Below are 17119 nucleotides of genomic sequence, written 5' to 3'. Positions count from 1 at the left end.
AAATATTAAAAAAAAAAAAAAAGAATGCACTGGCCACTACAATAAGACACCACCATACACCAAATGTCTGAAATTAAAAAGACCGACCATACCAAGTGTTAGCATACACTGCTGGTAGAAACAGAAAATGATACACGTGCTTTAGAAAACTTTCTGTCAGTTTCCTCAGAAGTTAAATATACACCTACCATATGATCCAGCAATCCTACTCCTAGATGCTCCCAAGGGAAATGAAAATACTGCATATGCCCCACACAAAGACCTGTCCATGAATGTTCAAAGCAGCATTATTCACCATGATCAAAAACTGGAAACAACCCAAATGTCCATCAAGAACTGGAGGATAAACAAAACGTGGTCCATCCATACAATGGACTTGACAATAAAGAGGGACAAACTACTGATACACACAGCTGTGTGGAGAATGTCAAAATCATCGTTAAATGAAAGAAGCCAGTCACAAAACTGTATATTGTATAATTCCATTTACATAAAATTCTAGAAATTATAAACTAATCTACTGTGACATAAAGCACTTCAGCTGTTACCGGGGGTGGGGGTGGAGGAAGAAACACTACAAAAGAGCATGAGGACACTTTTGGGTGACCAAAATGTTCTGTATCTTGACTGTGACACTGTTTCCACAGGGAGCCCTGGTGGCGCAGTGGTTAAGCAGTTGGCTGCTAACCAAAAGGTTGGTGGTTTGAACCCACCAGCTACTCCACAGGAGAAAGATGTGGCAGTTTGCTTCTGTAAAGATTATAGCCTTGGAAACCCTATGGGGCAGTTCTCCTCTGTCCTACAGAGTCACTATGAGTCTGAATCAACTTGACGGCAACGGGTTTGGGTTTTTTTTGGTGGTTTTTATGCATCAAAGCTCACTTTAAATGGATGTGGTTTACTGTATGTAAATTATACCTCAATAATGTAGTACAAGCCATTTCAAATGCAAGTTATTCTGCAAACTCTATTTGATAAAACTGTATTATAGAACAACTTTATCATTTATCAGTTGCGTGACTTTGGTCAATTAACCTATGGGCCTTGGTTTTTTAAGCCAGAAAACAATGACACGATGAGGCCTATTTGCTAGAATGACTATGAGAATCAAATGATAATTATGTAAGAATATGCAAATAAATGCCAGCTCAATAACCTCACCGTCTTCTCTGAATAATACTAATTTCTCTTACTTTCCTTCTTAATATAATAATCTATATTTGTTTACCTCTCCCAAGCATTATTAACATATTGGGGAAAAGGTCTAAACTTGGAGAGAAAAGATTTGCACCTCTGTCTACTTCAGCCACTCGGTTAATGTGCAGCACTGAACAATTCCCTTAACGTCTCTTTCTCTGCAGAAGGCATGAATACTGAGTGCTTACTACATGCTAGGTGCTGTGTGAGGTGTCAGATGTGTACGGTCAACCCAGCTGATACTGTTCCTGCTTGCATGGGACTTAAAATGAATGAGAAACACACATTTTAAACAAACAACTACAAATAATGAATTGAATTATAAGCAAGCCATGTGCTACAAAGAAGGAAGCTAACCTAGTCTAGAGGAATTAGAAAAAGAAAGGGGGGAAAACAAAAAAGCTTCCCCAAGGAAGTAATGGTTAAGAGGATAAAAGAAGACACAATATGTAAAAAATTTTACAGTGATTGACACATGGTAAGTACTTAATAAGTATTCTATGTAATTTTTATTATCAAGTGAAGGATCACCCTAAAGATGACAACTCATTATCAAGGAGATGACAGGGAAAGCCAATTCCAGGCACAGAAAGAAGAATGTAAGGAGGCCTGAGACCCGAATGAGCATTGCATGCTCTGAGAAGCCCAACATGGCTATGGTGAGAAAATGGCCAAGCAGAAGCTGCAGGCAAGCAGTGGTCAAGACATGCAGAACTTTATTACGCATATTAAGGACATGAAGCTTAGCCCTAAGTGACATAAGAAATCACTAAGTACTTATCAATCACTCTGGTTCCGGTATAAAGAATGGTCTGGAGGGATTCAAAAATAGAAGCAGGAATTGCCAAGAGATGACAGTGGTCAACAAGGGGGAGGCAAGGGACACTTCAAAAACAAAAAGCGGATGGGTCTGTAGACTGAGGAGGCAGCCTCAGCACGATCTGGGGATTGCCTGAACGTGTGGTGTGAAGAAGAGTCAAGGATGACTTCTAGGTTTACCAACTGGTGAGTCAAGAATACTATTTAATGAAATCAGGCGCACTAAAAGAAAAGCAGGAGTGGGGTAGTGGGGAGATTATGAGTTTGATTTGGACATGGTCAGTGTCAGGTACCCATGAGACAGCCCAGAGATACCTCTGAAGAGGGGCAATAGAATCTGCCCTGCTTTCCTCAGAAGGCTATCATGATGATGTTTTCGATTGCAGATATAAATTATTATATTAAAAAACTGTTATTTCATATTATAAAAGTCCACAGCAACACAGAAACGCTATTAGACTTCCATCTTTTTCAGAGTCCCTCTTCAGCTTCCAAATTAAAGTCATGGAGAATAGGAAGGGCAGGGAGTAACTGTAAGACTAATAATCAGAGTAAATTGGGGGTAAGAGAAAAAAAGGCCGCTCATTCTATAAGAGAACTATTCCAGCAAGTTCCGGCCATTAAGAGGGAATATTTGGGCGTTCCAAAGGAAGAATCATGAAATGTCAAGGTTAGGTGGTGCGTTAGTTTTCCATTGATGTATAACAAATTACCACAAACTTAGCAGCTTAAAACAAACTTATCATCTCAAGCAATCAGCACATATGAAGCTGTGGCATTCTACAGGGGTCCAGTCTTCCCCAAACACTGTGCTGCACCTACAACAAAATAACCATGATTCCATGAAGCTCACACGCTGATACTTACAAAAACCCTAAGAAATAGGGAGGGTTAGTGTTGCTAACTTCATTATACAGATGAGTAACTCAGGCTCACTATGAGTTGGAACAGACTTGATGACAATGGTTTTTTTTTTGTAATCCAGGCTCAGAAAGGTAAAGCAACTTGCCAGATAAAAGCAGGATGAGTACTAGGTGCTCTTTCCACTAAATCATGATGCCCCAAGCTCCTCTAAACAAAAGGAGCAGCCCCCATATTCCATATACGAACATCCCTAACCAAGTGAACAGGGATATGTACGTTAGCTAACCAGTGCTGAAATCAGACATTAATGTGCAAACAAACAAACTTACTTGAGCTAAGTGGGCATGAATATGCAAATGAACTGGCTGCAATTCAGTAGATGTCATCACAATTCTAGGAATGAACATCCTATGACTATTACAATATTCATGTAATATTCATAATACTATTATATATTACTGTAATACGGGCTTTTCAAGTTTAAAATTGTGGCAAGCCAAAAGTAACTTGGTGCATATTTTCATCCACACCACAATTACAAGCTGGAAATCAGATGTGAGCACAAAGAACTCTGTAATCTCCATATATAACCAAGCTGCCATCACGATTTGTGGTCCACACTGAGTACCGTATTTTTAACCGAAGGAACTTTAGAAATAGGTTGGATTGGTCCTTCATGATCTGGCCCCTGCCATCTCTTCAGCCTCATCTACCATGCACAGTCTGATATAATATACAATGGGTGCATTTAAGACAAAGTTGTTTTTCTTTTAGGAATTTTAGTAATAATGTGACATAGCTATAACACTTGAACACCACTCAGAATACCCAGTATGTGGTTACATTTAGCTTTTGCTCAAGTATAATACTGGCCTTTATCGTCCTATCATCACGGGCTTCTTATCAATTCTTAATCCCTCAATGGCTAGGATGAGCAATGGCCAAAACCATTCACAATAGCTTTGGTGTCCTTTTTATCACCTCTGATTTCTAGAAGTAACAAATCATAATCAGTAGAGGTCTGTATATATAAACTATGTTCCTTAATTAATTGGAAGGGTTATATCGAGTTCACGTAATAAAAATTCACATCATGAGGGAAAAGACTATACTCACACTTTCGTACACTTCTTTGTTTGGAAGCTTCTCTTCATCCTCTGCCTGTTCCAGCACTTGTCTGTGTGTATACATGCATGTGTGTGCATACATGCACATGTCTTTACACATGGGATGGGGTGGGAAAGAATGAGAGCGTGTTCCTTGCCTTTAAGAGCATGACCTCAAGTTACACACATTATTTCAACTCACATTCTACTGGACAGAATTTACTTCCATGTCCATGACTGGCTGCAAGGAAGGCTCGGAAATGCCTATATTTTGGGTGGCCATGTACCCAGCAAAACATCAGGGGGTCTGTTAATATACTGGGGGACAACTGCAAGTCACTGTGACACATTGATAGTCTCTTTTCTTTTGCTCCTCTAAGGCAAAACTCAGCTCTGCTCGTTACTGTATGCCGAAGGCCTACTGAAATGTGCAGCACAAGTAAACCTATAACAAATCTTTAGAAAATCAATGAATAAACAGAAAGTCATAGAAAACATAGGGAACAATGGTAGAAAAGCCGCTCACTCCAATTTATGCTAGCTCTCTCGTGTTCCCAGTGGAAGGAAAGGGAGAAAGAGGAGCAGGTGAAGTGGGAGGGAGCCCTCCTGACCTCACAGCTGTCTTCTCATAACCTCACAGCTGTCTTCTCATGAACTGTTTAAGGCAAAGCACTAGTTCAGTGATAAGTCACAGCTTTGGCACGGCTCTGGGGCTTCACCGGAATGGTGTAAGGCAAAGAACCAACCCAGCTGTCACAGAAAACTCTAAATTTGGTCTAGACTTCTAAATGGAAGCATTAGACTACATACATGGTGTTGTCTCTGGAGCCTTACGAGGGTTTTAAAACTTTACATTGTCTATATTTGTGCTTTTATGAAATGTATAATACATAAAAAGAGTGTATATAACATCTGTACAGTTTTTAAAAGACTAATAAAACAAACAATAGCATTTCCATCATTTAGCTTAAGAAACAGAACAGTCCGTCTATCTTTAAAGCTCATGTGCTCCCTTCTCTGATCATAACCTTCTCCATCCTCCCCAGCAGTGATCTCCTTCCTGAGTTTTACATTTATGTTCCTTTACCTTCTCCACATTTTTGCCACATAAGGACGCATGCTAAAATAACACAGTGTTAGGTTCTGCTTGCTTCTCACCTTATACAAAGGGAATTAGACTATATACATTATTATGTGACTGCTTTTGAGACTCAACCACGTTAATATATAGTATAGTTCAATCACTTCCATTGCTGTGTAGTATTCCACTGGAGGGCTACACTACAATTTATATATCCATTCATCTGTCTATGGGCATTTGAACTGTGTGTTTTTTGCCATTAAAACAATGTTGATTTGAACATTCTTGTCAATAGGTTTTACCTTTCACATTTGAGTTCTTAACCCTTCAGAAATTTGTTTTCCTAAACGACATGAGAAACAAATCCAATTTCTTTTTTTTTTCTATAACGATAACCAATTGTCTCACCATGCTTTACTGAATAGTCTGTCCATTCCCTACAAAAAGGAGCTCTGGTGGCGCAGTGGTTAAGAGCTCAGCTGCTAACTGAAAAGTCGGCAGTTTGAACCCAGAAGCCGCTCCACGGGAGATGTGGCAGTCTGCTTCCATAAAGATTACAGCCTTAGAAACCATATGGGGCACTTCTACTCTGTCCTATAGGGTCACTATAAGTTGGAATCAAATCAATTCAGTGGCAGTGGGTTTGTTTTCTTCTTTTTTTTGGAGGAAGGGTGTTCCCTCCAAATCTGTAATGCCATCTCTCTCCCAAATCAAGTGCCCGTATGTGCAGGGGTCTTCTCCTGGGAGTCTATGGAGTTTTCTGATGGTGCTTTGGGTGCCACCCAGAGGAAGGGGAGAAGGGTAGATGGAGTGGGAGGGTCTAAGCCGGTGGGGCTCTGGGCCCCCACCCCTACTCAAAACCATCTCCACTTTAACCTGTTTCCTATACTGAACCGCTAAATAAGCCTCAAACGACAAAAGGTTCAGTGACTAAAAAATAAGTTTGAAATGTGTTGGATTATATGAGTTCTAAAGCATTTTCTAGCATTAAAATCTGTTTTATTTTCTACACATCACACTACATGTACATTTACATCAACTGCTTATAAGTTGTGATAATAGGTCACTTTAGAGTTAAAAAATAAAAAAACATTGCCATGGAGTCGATTCCGACTCACATCGACCCTACAACGCAGAGTAGAACTGCCCCACAGGGTTTCCAAGGAGTGGCTGGTGGATTCGAACTGCCGATCTTTTGGTTAGCAGGTGAGCTCTTAACCACTGCACCACCAGGGCTGCAGATAAGGTAACCTCTATTAGTATTTCAGAAAGGACCCAAACTTCATTTTGAAATAATTAAATTGCCTTATTAATCATATTTGGATCATGATAAACTTGTTATTTAGGATCCTCATCAGGTGTTAATAATTACTGTGTTCGCTGTATGCCATAAATGTTTGTGGTCTTCTCTATTTTCTAAAAAAGCTCAAGCCAGAACTGGTTGTTTCATATAGACCATTAGAGTCGCCACAGAGATAAATTTTTTACAATCCTAAAGAAAGCCCCAAAAATGAGCTGTTATTTTTACCTGATTAAAAAAACTGATGTGAACCAAATGATGAAAAATACAGAATAAGGTCACTTCTAAAATTTCCTGTGGCATCATTTTATAAGATTTTGTTGTTATTTTCCATACTTTTGGTTCTATTTAAAAACTTTTAATTGAAGTATAATATACACGTAGAAAAATGCACACATATTAAGTATAAAAAACTAAACCCATTGCCATCGAGTCGATTCCGACTCATAGTGACCCTAATAGGACAGAACAGCACTGCCTCACAGGGTCTCGAAGGCTATAATCTTTATGGAAGCAGACCGACACATCTTTTTTCCCTCAGAGTGGCTGGTGGGTTCCAACTGTTGACCTCTTGATTAGTAGCTGAGTGCTTAACCATTGCACCACCAGGGCTCCATATATTAAGTATGTTGTTGTTAGGTGCCATCGAGTCAGTCATGACTCATAGTAACATCTTCACAATCGTTGTTATGCTTCAGCCCACTGTTGCAGCCACTGTGTCAATCCATTTCATTGAGGGTCTTCCTCTTTTTTGATGACCCTCTACTTTACCAAGCATTATGTCCTTATCCAGAGACTGGTCCCTCCTGACAACATGTCCAGGGTATGTGAGATGAAGTCTCGCCATCCTTGCTTCTAAGGAGCATTCTGACTGTACTTTTACCAAGACAGATTTGTTCATTCTTCTGGAAGTCCAAGAATATTCAATATTCTTTGCGAATATCATAATTCAAAGCTATCAGTTCTCATTCACTCTTCCAAATTCACTGTCCAGCTTTCGCATGCTTATAAGGCAACTGAAAATACCATGGCTTAGGTTAGGCGTGTCTTAGTTCTCAAAGTGACATCTACCTTGGGTATTGATTGTGAACTCAAGTAAAATGAAATCCTTGACAACTTCTATATCTTCTCTGTTTATCATGATGTTGCTTACTGGTCCAGTTGTGAGGGTTTTTGTTTTCTTTATGTCAAGGGGTAATCCATATTGAAGGCTGTGGTCTTTGATCTTCATCAGTAAGTGCTTCAAGTCCTCTTCACCTTCAGCAAGCAAGGTTGTGTCATCTGCATAACGCAGGTTGCTAATGAGTTTTCTTCCAACCTAGATGCCCCGTTCGTCTTCATATAGTCCAGCTTCTTGGATTATTTGCTCAGAATGCAGACTGAATAGGCATGCTGAAAGGATACAACCCTGATGCACACCTTTCCTGACTTTAAACCACAAAGTATCCCCTTGTTCTGTTCAAATGGCTGCCTCTTGGCCTATGTACAGATTCCACATGAGCACAATTAAGTGTTCTGGAATTCCCATTCTTTGCAATGTTATCCATAATTTGTTATGACCCACACAGTTGAATGCCTTTGCATAGTCAATAAAACACAGGTTAACATCTTTCTGGTATCCTCTGCTTTCAGCCAGGATCCATCTGACATCAGCATTAATATCCTTCATTTCACGTCCTCTTCTGAATTCAGCTTAAACTTCTGGCAGTTCCCTATTGATGTCCTGCTGCAATCGCTTTTGAATGATCTTCAGCATAATTTTATTTGTATGTGATATTAATGACATTGTTCAATAATTTCCACATTCTGTTGTATCACCTTTCTTTGGAATGGGTACAAATACAGATCTCTTCCAGTCGGTTGGCCAGGAAGTTGTCTTCCAAATTTCTTGAAACAGACAAGTGAGGACCTCCAGTGCCACATCCGTTTGTTGAAGCACCTCAATTGGTATTCCGTCAATTCCTGGAGGCTTGTTTATCACCAGTGCCTTCAGTACAGCTTGGACTTCTTCCTTCAGTACCATCGGTTCTTGATCATATGCTGCCTCCTGAAATGGATGAACGTTGACCAATTCTTTTTGGTGCAGTGACTCTGTGTATTCCTTCCATCTTCTCCTGATGCTTCCAATATTTTCCCCATAGACTCCTTCACGACTTCTTCATTGCAAATATTAAGTATAGGGCTTATGAATTTTTAACAAGCTGAAAAGTGTCATGTAACCAGAAGTATTTTTTGGTTCAGTTTTAAAATTCAAATCCATTTTTTTTTTTTCCTTATCTATATGGAAGAACGAATAAATTAATAGAACGCAGTTTTTAAAAAACAAGGTTATATGCCACCAACGGGTTCTGAGTAATGACCAAGGATCTTTTTTTTTCTCAAGAATGAGATTTGCAGGCTGTAACAAATGGGCTTTGCGGTTGTTAGTTTATGCCCTCAAGCTTCATCTTCTGTGATCTCCAAGCTCTTTTCCAGTCCACTGGTTCGGCTACCAGTGGTCTGTCCACTGTGTAGATACGATTTGTAGAAATTAGTTATTCCGAAATTAAACCCAGTTCATAAAAATAGATCCCCAAATGGAGAACATTTTTAAATAAAATAAATTTCTACATCACATACATTAAGGCTAAGAGATAGTACACTTGATAACAATCTTGGCATAAGAATATTTTTATTTCCTATATGATTTGAAATAAATGCATTGTCTGTGTGACAGTGAGGTAAGTATACTTATTACTTACTACTTCTTAGGGACAGATTAAAAAACTAGCATTTATAAAACGTCTATTGTAATTTCATTATAAAACAAATCCTACATATAAGTTAAGATCATTGTTTTAAAAAAAGGAATATACAAAAGAAATCAATTTTTATACACTATTTTACAACCTAAAACATAAGAGACAACTAGGAAAGGTTAAGGTTATTTTGAAATAATTATATGTAATTTTTAGAAAAATATGTACTTTTTTTATGTTCCCTGCATATTGTAACGAAGTTATGAAAAAAGTTATTAAACAACATTTACAAGGCTACAAAAAATGTTCTCATCAAATTTCCAGATATAAACCTTTACAAGTACTTCTTCTATTTCAAGTTGTAGAACAAACGTGTGGTATGAGTGCAAAATTGCTATTCTACACAATGTACCTCCCTTCAGCCAAAATGTCCCTAAAATGTGCACATCAACCAGATTCTGCTTTAAATGCTCCGTTACAGAATAGCTTGCTATTTAAGAGATTCTTATTACAAATCCTTTTGTAAAAAGGATAATCAACTCATGGTTAATCTATTTCAAATACTGCCTTATCTTAAGGCAAGGCATCTCCAAACAGATTAATTACATACGCTATCATTAAGTATTCATAACCCCAGTCACCAACAACCATTAGAGAGAGAAAAACTCAGAAAATTCAGGTCAGGTCAGTAGTAAGAACCCAGTTTTCCCTGATGCCAGTACTTCCATATTTACTGTGCAAAGCAAATCGTCTTAGAGAAGTCAATTCTCAAGTGGTTAGAGCTTTACAGGAGATTTTAATGTCAAGGCTATAGAAATGCCATTCATTAAACTAATGGGAACAAAAATGGCACTCTAAAGGTAATATTATTGAGTACAAACAGAAGTACTAAGTAGCCCCATGACAGAAAAGAAACTGTAATCAAAATTGAGTATACGTTTCTACTTGGATCAATGAGAATTAATGTAATTAACTTACTCATTCTTGAGTTTTATTATCCTTAAAAATGAGAGAAAACAAATCACAAGGACTCCTACTCTGTTCATTAAAGCTCCCACAAGGGCTTCTCAAATAAGTAGGTTTGTTCCTACAAATAAGAAGATATTGAAGACAGAATTCTCCTTTACGATACATGTTTTTTCCAGTGCCTAATTCAAGCCCCACATTATCCTAGGCACTGGAACAGACCAATGAATAAGGCCAAGGAAAGTGCAGAAAATAAACAAGTTAATAAATAAACCAGAGATGTGCATATTGTGAAAAGCAGAATGAAGAAAATAAAAAATATGCTGTGATAAAAAATTTCAGGACTGGGGGTGGGGGGTGGACGCTGGAAGAGGTCAGGGAACAATCACAAGAATCAGCAGGAGATGCAGATACAGAAGGCACTTGCACAGGGGCACTGAGAAAAGCTTGGTCTTGCCTGAGCTGATCGGGGAAGAGCCTACAGAGTGAGCACAGTAGAAATCCCAGGACCAGGCGCTGAGACAATCCAACAGGTGCTTCAGAAGACTCAGAAGGAGCAAGAAGAGGAGAGAAGATGAAGTGAGATGAATGCAGAAAAGTGAATGCTGTATCTGGCAATATGGGAGTCACTGGTAACCTTTGTAAGAGCCAATTCAGTGCAACACTGAGGTTGGAGTGACTAGAGGAGAAAATGAGAGGTAAGGATGAGGAGGTAGTACTCCTAATTCCACAAGCATCAACTTTTTAAAGCACCATTTTAGTTTAAACCAATTATAAAAAAGGCAACCCAAACCCACTGCAACCCTATAGGACAGAGCAGAACTGCCCCATAGGGTTTCCAAGGTGTAAATCTTTACAGAAGCAGACTGCCACATTTAACATCTAACTTTGTACTCACAATATCCCACTATGGTAGTCAGGACTGATAACAGCTCTATTTTTCCCATGAGAAAACTGAGGCATAGTGAGACTGATTAACTTAATAGCTTATTTTGGTCATGAGTGGCAGTGTTTTTAATTTTTTTTAACCCTTGTGAGATAATGGGTCCATCAATTATCTTGTTCTTCTGAAGAATTGTATAGTAAACCTGAGATGCTAGAGTTCAGGTTAGCGTTCATTAAAACTAGTTCTCTTTCTTGTCCTACAACTCTGCTGTCTAAGCAATACAATGAAGCAGCAGAGAGACTCTGAACAACAGGAAGTCTATGATTAACGTAGACACATACACAAGTTAGATCTCCACCTGTTATCTCATACGCTTTGAAATGGCACCCCCACCTCCTCAGCTCAATTGCCAACAGCAGACTATATAACGAACCATCTGTACCGTAACAGTGAGAGCCAATTGAGATGGGTTGATGATACCAAAGAAGTCTCATTTTTAAATGTTTTTCTCCCTTGTGTTGTTAGGCTCGGTAACATTTTTAATTGCATGACAAATTGAAAACGTTGGCAGGAAGTTAACTTTTGTAAAATTTGAGCTTTTTAATATTACTTTGATGGTCTTTTAGGTGAATTTCTTTGCCGCTTCCCCACAACAGAAGGAAAAGTTGACCCTATGAACCAAACCACTGGGAAGCAAAGCCTGCATCTATGTGGCATTAACAGAAGAGACAAAAATCTTCCACCAGTCTCTTATGATTTGACTGAACTATTCAATTAGGCTTTTTCAAGCACAAAGCTGACATGCATGCAGATCTCACGGTGGTCCTTGGACCAGACAGATTAATAGAATAACTGAAAAAGGACAGTCATTTATAGTAGAGAATAGGTGTGATTTCCCCCTTTTCCTGCTGAAATGTTAAAAGAATTCTTCAGAAAAAAAATTTTGCTCCCAAATGAAGCACCATGAAACTTTTACAAAAGCTGGTCAGCTGATCTAGTCTCTCACCAAGCATGTGATGTGTCAGGTCAGCTACATTATTATTTAAGGATAATCATGAACATGATGTGTTTGCTAACTATTTCTTCCCCTGGTAATCTGATACAATCCTCCTAGTTTCGTGAACATGGGTAAGTACAATAGAATACTGCTTGAAAGTTCCATATTTCAATTAACTTTCTGAAGGATGGGAAAGTTCCTAGTTAAGTTACAGTGATTTCTCAATTACCCATCCTCAGAAAATAAAATTCCTTTTTAACTTAGTTGGATCTTAAAACATTTTCAATTACATACAGCAGTGTTGTCCTAGGCCACAAAAATCAAGGCAACATTCCCACTTAGTAAAGCTACAGAGAACAAAAATATACCTACGCATAGCCTCTACTTCTCCCAAAACGTGACATCTAATGGAGAGCCGTGGAGCTGATGATGGTTGTCAGTGGCCCTAGCGTCTCCTTTTGGGGACCTGCCTACCTCTCTCTTTTTTTTTTAATTTAACCTTTGGTGAAAATATACACAGCAAACCCTGTTTCCAATCCACAGTTTCTAGACATAACGATCAGGGACACTGGTTACAGTCTTCACTTTGTGTCATTTTTGTCAATTCTAGTTATTTTTGTTCTAGTTGTTTCATTTCTGTTTACTTAATCTCCCTGCCCCCCAGCCTTCTCTTCTATGCTTAAAAATAGCTGTTGATCCTTTGGTCCTAGATCTTTTTTTTTTTTTTTAAAGAAACACAATACTCAAGGGTGACAACCTTTACTCTTTGGGCTAAACTATAACTTAGTTTAAAGGCAACTTTAGGGGAGGGTTTCAGTTCAAGGTTTGAAGATCAACTCAGGGCCACAGTTTCAGGGAATCCTCCAGCTTCAGTGGTTCATTGCCCTGCCCACCTCTTAATGGTGATCTGTATGCTTTAGACCTTACTCTTCATTGCTACACTATCCTATGTCTCAAGAGCTCATGGGGAACTGAAAATTGTCCTGCATGGCTACAGCAGAGTGCTCCCTACTCTTACTGACTCTTACTAGAAAGGATCTAGTATCAGTCATTTACCCTTGCTAACAAATTATTCTTGCATTTGAGTGAGTGCCAGGTGGTACTGCTGTTCCAATAATTACACAGTCTACCTTTTCATCAAATGTCAAATGAAAGGCTTTGTCTCCATCAAAGGAATTTCATATACTCGAAGCCAGGCGGAGGGAAATTATGGAGGCAAATGTAAACTCCTCATTAAGCCAACCCTGAAGAGAAATTAGAATTAGGATACTGTGAGTACAGAAGATATCTCTGCCCTTCAATAACTTTCTACTCCCCTAAGTGGCTGTTCAAGTATGATCCTAAGTCCCAAAAAATGTGCACTGTTACCACCATGTCCTTCCATGTTTTGCAGCCCACTCTACTCTCCTAAGGACAGCTGCCTGCTAAAGCCTGTGTCACCCTCCCCTTCACTCCTTGCCTAAGCACTCATGGAGTCACTCCTTTATTTGTTCCAATTCTAGCTACTCTCTGTACTTCAAGACTCCAAGATGCACATTTAATGTTTTCTAAAACATGACAACATTTGACACTGAATAAAATGTTGGTACCTATCTTAGGCTAGATTCTCTAGAGGAACAAAACTAGTGAAACATATACATAAATATATAGAGAGAGATTTATTTCAAGGAAATGGCTAATGCAGTTGTGGAGGCTGGCAAGTTCCAAACCTGTGGGTCAGGTGTCAGGCTGGAGGCTTCTCCTGACTCACACGGTTGCAAGGGCTGATGAACCCAAAATCCGCAGGTCAGGCAGAAAGCTGCCGGCTCACAGGGTTGCAGGAGCTGGAGAATCCCAAAATCTGCAGGTCAAATGGCAGGCTGCTGGCTCATGTCCCAAGAACCAGAGGTCGGAGGATGATAAGTCAGATGCAGGATCATGAGAGGGCAAGCTTTGCCAGAACACTCAACAAAGTTGGATGCAGGCCACAACCCCAAGGAAACTCTCCTTTCAACTGACTGATTGCTCACATCAGATCACAAAATGGAGGATGATTACATAATATCTGCCAAACCACTAACAATCATGGCCTGGCCAAGCAGACACATAACCCTAACCATCACAGTCCACCCCTTGTCAACACAGCACCTGTATACATCTCCTTAAACCATACATAATCTCTAAATAAAAACAATTATGAAGTTATACTTGTACCTAATATGATACAACTAATATGCATATGACCAAAAAAGCACTAGCCCCATTTATATCTTATATCTTATAATAAGTAATGGAATAAGAGAGGGAAGAAAACTAAGATAAATGCTCTCTCTCTCTGTGTATATATATGTACACACACACACACATACACGTACAACAAAACAAGAAAGAAATGCTCAAAACAATTACAGTCCCAAAGTTTCTGCAACTGGTCACCTGGTCATAACTGGTATTTAGAACTACCTTCTTCCACTACCCCTTCTGTATTCCCTTTGCCCTCAGCAAGCACCTCAGCTGGTTGTTTTCTGCATGGCGGGGTGACCCAAAACTTCATTCCTAAAGGATCTGGGCCATCAGTACTCATGTAGAAATTTGGTTGTTGTAGTTTTCACTTGATTTTAATCACACCACATGGTAGTATTAACAGACATCCTAAGGGATCTCCTGCAATCCAGATATACTTTTCTTTACCTCTATTAAGTAATATCAATCTGATTTTCCCTTGGTAATCAGGATCAATGACACAAGACAATATGTTAACTCCCTTCTTTGCCGGTTGATCCAGAGGCATGAGGAGCCCAAAGTGGCTGGGTAGCATTCTTAACTTCTAGTTCAATGGAATCAGTGTTGTGTCTCCTGGTGGGAACATTTATCCCTTTGGAACTACGACCTATAGACCTGCAGAGCATAGGGTCATGGGGACAGGAAGCAAAAATTTTGCAAGTGGGTCATTAGGGTTAATAGGGAGTGGCATCATTCCCATTTTCACCCCTTGATTCCTGGACCCATGAATCCTAGCTATGGGAGAAACAGTATATATATTAGATGCTGGTTTAGAGCGTATATAGCCTCCTGGAGAACACTGCTCCAACTCTGCAAGGTATTGCCACCTAGCTGGCACCTTAACTGTGTCTTTAGAAGGCCATTCCATTGTTCTATCAAGTCAGCTGCTTCAGGATGATGGGGAACATGATAAGACCAGTGAATTACATGAGCATGGGCCCACTGAAGCACTTCATTTGCTATGAAGTGAGTTTCTTGATTCAAGGCAATGCTGTGTGGGATATCATGACAGTGGATAAGGCATTCTGTAAGTTCACAGATGGGAGTTTTGGCAGAAGCATTGTCTGCCATGATTCTCAGTGGTTTGGCAGATATTGTGTAATCCTCCTCCATTTTGTGATCTTGATGTAAGCAGTCAGTCAGTTGAAAGGGGAGTTTCCTTGGGGTTGTGACCTTCATCCAATATATATGGCAGTTCTGGCAAAGCTTGCCCTCTCTTGATCCTGCATCTGACTTGCCATCCTGTGACCTCTGGTTCTTGGGGAAGTGAGCCAACAGCCTGCCATCTGACCTGCAGATGTTGGGATTTGCCAGCTCCCGTAACCCCGTGAGCCAGCAGCTTTCTGCCTGACCTGCTGATTTGGGGTTTGTCAGCCCATGCAACCACGTGAGTCAGGCGAAACCTCCAGCCTGATGCCTGACCCATGGATTTGGGACTTGCCAGCCTCCACAATTGCATGAGCTGTTTCCTTGAAATAAATCTCTCTATATATGTTTATGTATATGCTTCACTAGTTTTTTTCCTCTAGAGAAACCAGCATAAGACATTTCGTACTGAAAGTGGAGTTGCTGCTCTAAGAGATATGTAAAATGTGGAAGCAGTTTTGAAATTGGGTAATGGGTAGCAGTTGGAAGATTTTTAAGGTGCCTGATAGTAAAAGCCTAGATTGCCTGGAAGAGACTGTTGGAAGAATTATGGACGTCAAAGACAATTCTGGTGAGGGTTCAGAAGAAAGTGAGGAAAGCCACAGAGAAAGTCTCTGTTGTCTTGAAGAATACATACGGCACCGAAATGTGGACATTAAATGTGCTTCTGGTGAGGTTTTAAAAGGAAATGATGAACTTGTGATTAGACAATGGAGAAAGGGTGATGCTTTTTATGCAGTGGTAAAGAACTTGTTTGAATTATGTTCAAATGTTTGGGGGAAGGTAGAACATGTAAGTAATGAACCTGGCTATCTGGCTGAGGAGATTTCTAATCAATATCTTGAAGGGGCCATGTGGTTTCTCCTTGCTGTTTATAGTAAAATGCAAGAGGAAAGAGATGGACTTAAAAATGATCTGTGCAAAATGAGAACAAACCTTAAAGATTTGGAAAATTCTGTTGTACAAACTAAGGACACATGCCCTTGAATCTTCACCAAGGACATGGCTACACAAGCTTTTGTTAAAGAGATTAAGCCTGTGACTGATGGATCTATCCAATTATCACAGGTGAATACCCACCAACTTAGACCGAAGGGGACAGAGAAAGAACTAAAGGAACACTGCCTGCCTCTTGGAATTCTCCAGGCAGGAAACAGGCCAAGGGAGCTACATCTGTTGTCTTTCAAGAAAAGAAAAGAACCATCCCTAGAACAGCTCAGAGATCAGCACAACTGCTGGAAGGAGCAAGGGAAGCAGAGCTGCCTAGGTCTCAAACGGTAAGACCATGGCCTACGGGCTCTGAAAGGGTGGGGCCATGGCCCCTGGGGTCTCAAAGGGTAGAGCCATGGCCTCCTAGGTTTCAAAGAGTCAGATCTTCACCAGCTTGGTTCCAGTGCATGGGGCTGCCGTTCCGTTTGGCCAAAAGGATGGGACCAGTGCCCAAAGCTGAAGGAGTGGGTCTGCTATGCCCAAGAGGCAGAAGAATGGGGCCTGCCAGGGCTGAGGGGGTGGGTCACCACTCAGATGGACTAGGAGAATGGGGCCACCCAAAGCTGAGAGAGCAGAGTTGCTGTCCCAGTGGGTCTGGAAGGTGGAGCTGAAGCCCAGGGCCAAGGGGCCTCCACCCAGAATCCAGAAAGCATAACCAATACCCAGAGTCTGAAGGACAGAAGCCTTGCCCAGATGGTCCCAAAGAACAGAGGATTATTTTCAAGCCTTGAGAGCTAATGTAAATTGTTCTGCTGGGTTTTGGACTT

The 17119-nt window shown here is 40.1% G+C and overlaps 1 protein-coding gene across 5 annotated transcripts in view; it reads right to left on the bottom strand.

Moving 5' to 3' along the window:
* The window catches only part of EXOC4 (exocyst complex component 4), an 830578-nt gene that overhangs the window by 610421 nt on the left and 203038 nt on the right, over positions 1-17119 (bottom strand). The window contains exon 10 of one of the 5 annotated variants that reach the window (XM_023737130.1): positions 8529-13198. The exons of the other annotated variants lie outside the window; for them this stretch is intronic. Within the exon in view, the coding sequence (XP_023592898.1) occupies positions 13188-13198 (11 nt within the window). The 3' untranslated portion in view covers positions 8529-13187. Of the gene's footprint in view, positions 1-8528; positions 13199-17119 lie in introns of those variants that run through there. 5 annotated transcript variants of the gene reach the window in all.

Source organism: Trichechus manatus, unplaced genomic scaffold (genome assembly GCF_000243295.1).
Source record: "Trichechus manatus latirostris isolate Lorelei unplaced genomic scaffold, TriManLat1.0 scaffold00097, whole genome shotgun sequence".
Classification (NCBI taxonomy): Eukaryota; Metazoa; Chordata; class Mammalia; order Sirenia; family Trichechidae; genus Trichechus; species Trichechus manatus.
The sequence above is the reverse complement of the archived record's forward strand: the minus strand, read 5'-3'. Positions and strand labels throughout refer to the sequence as shown.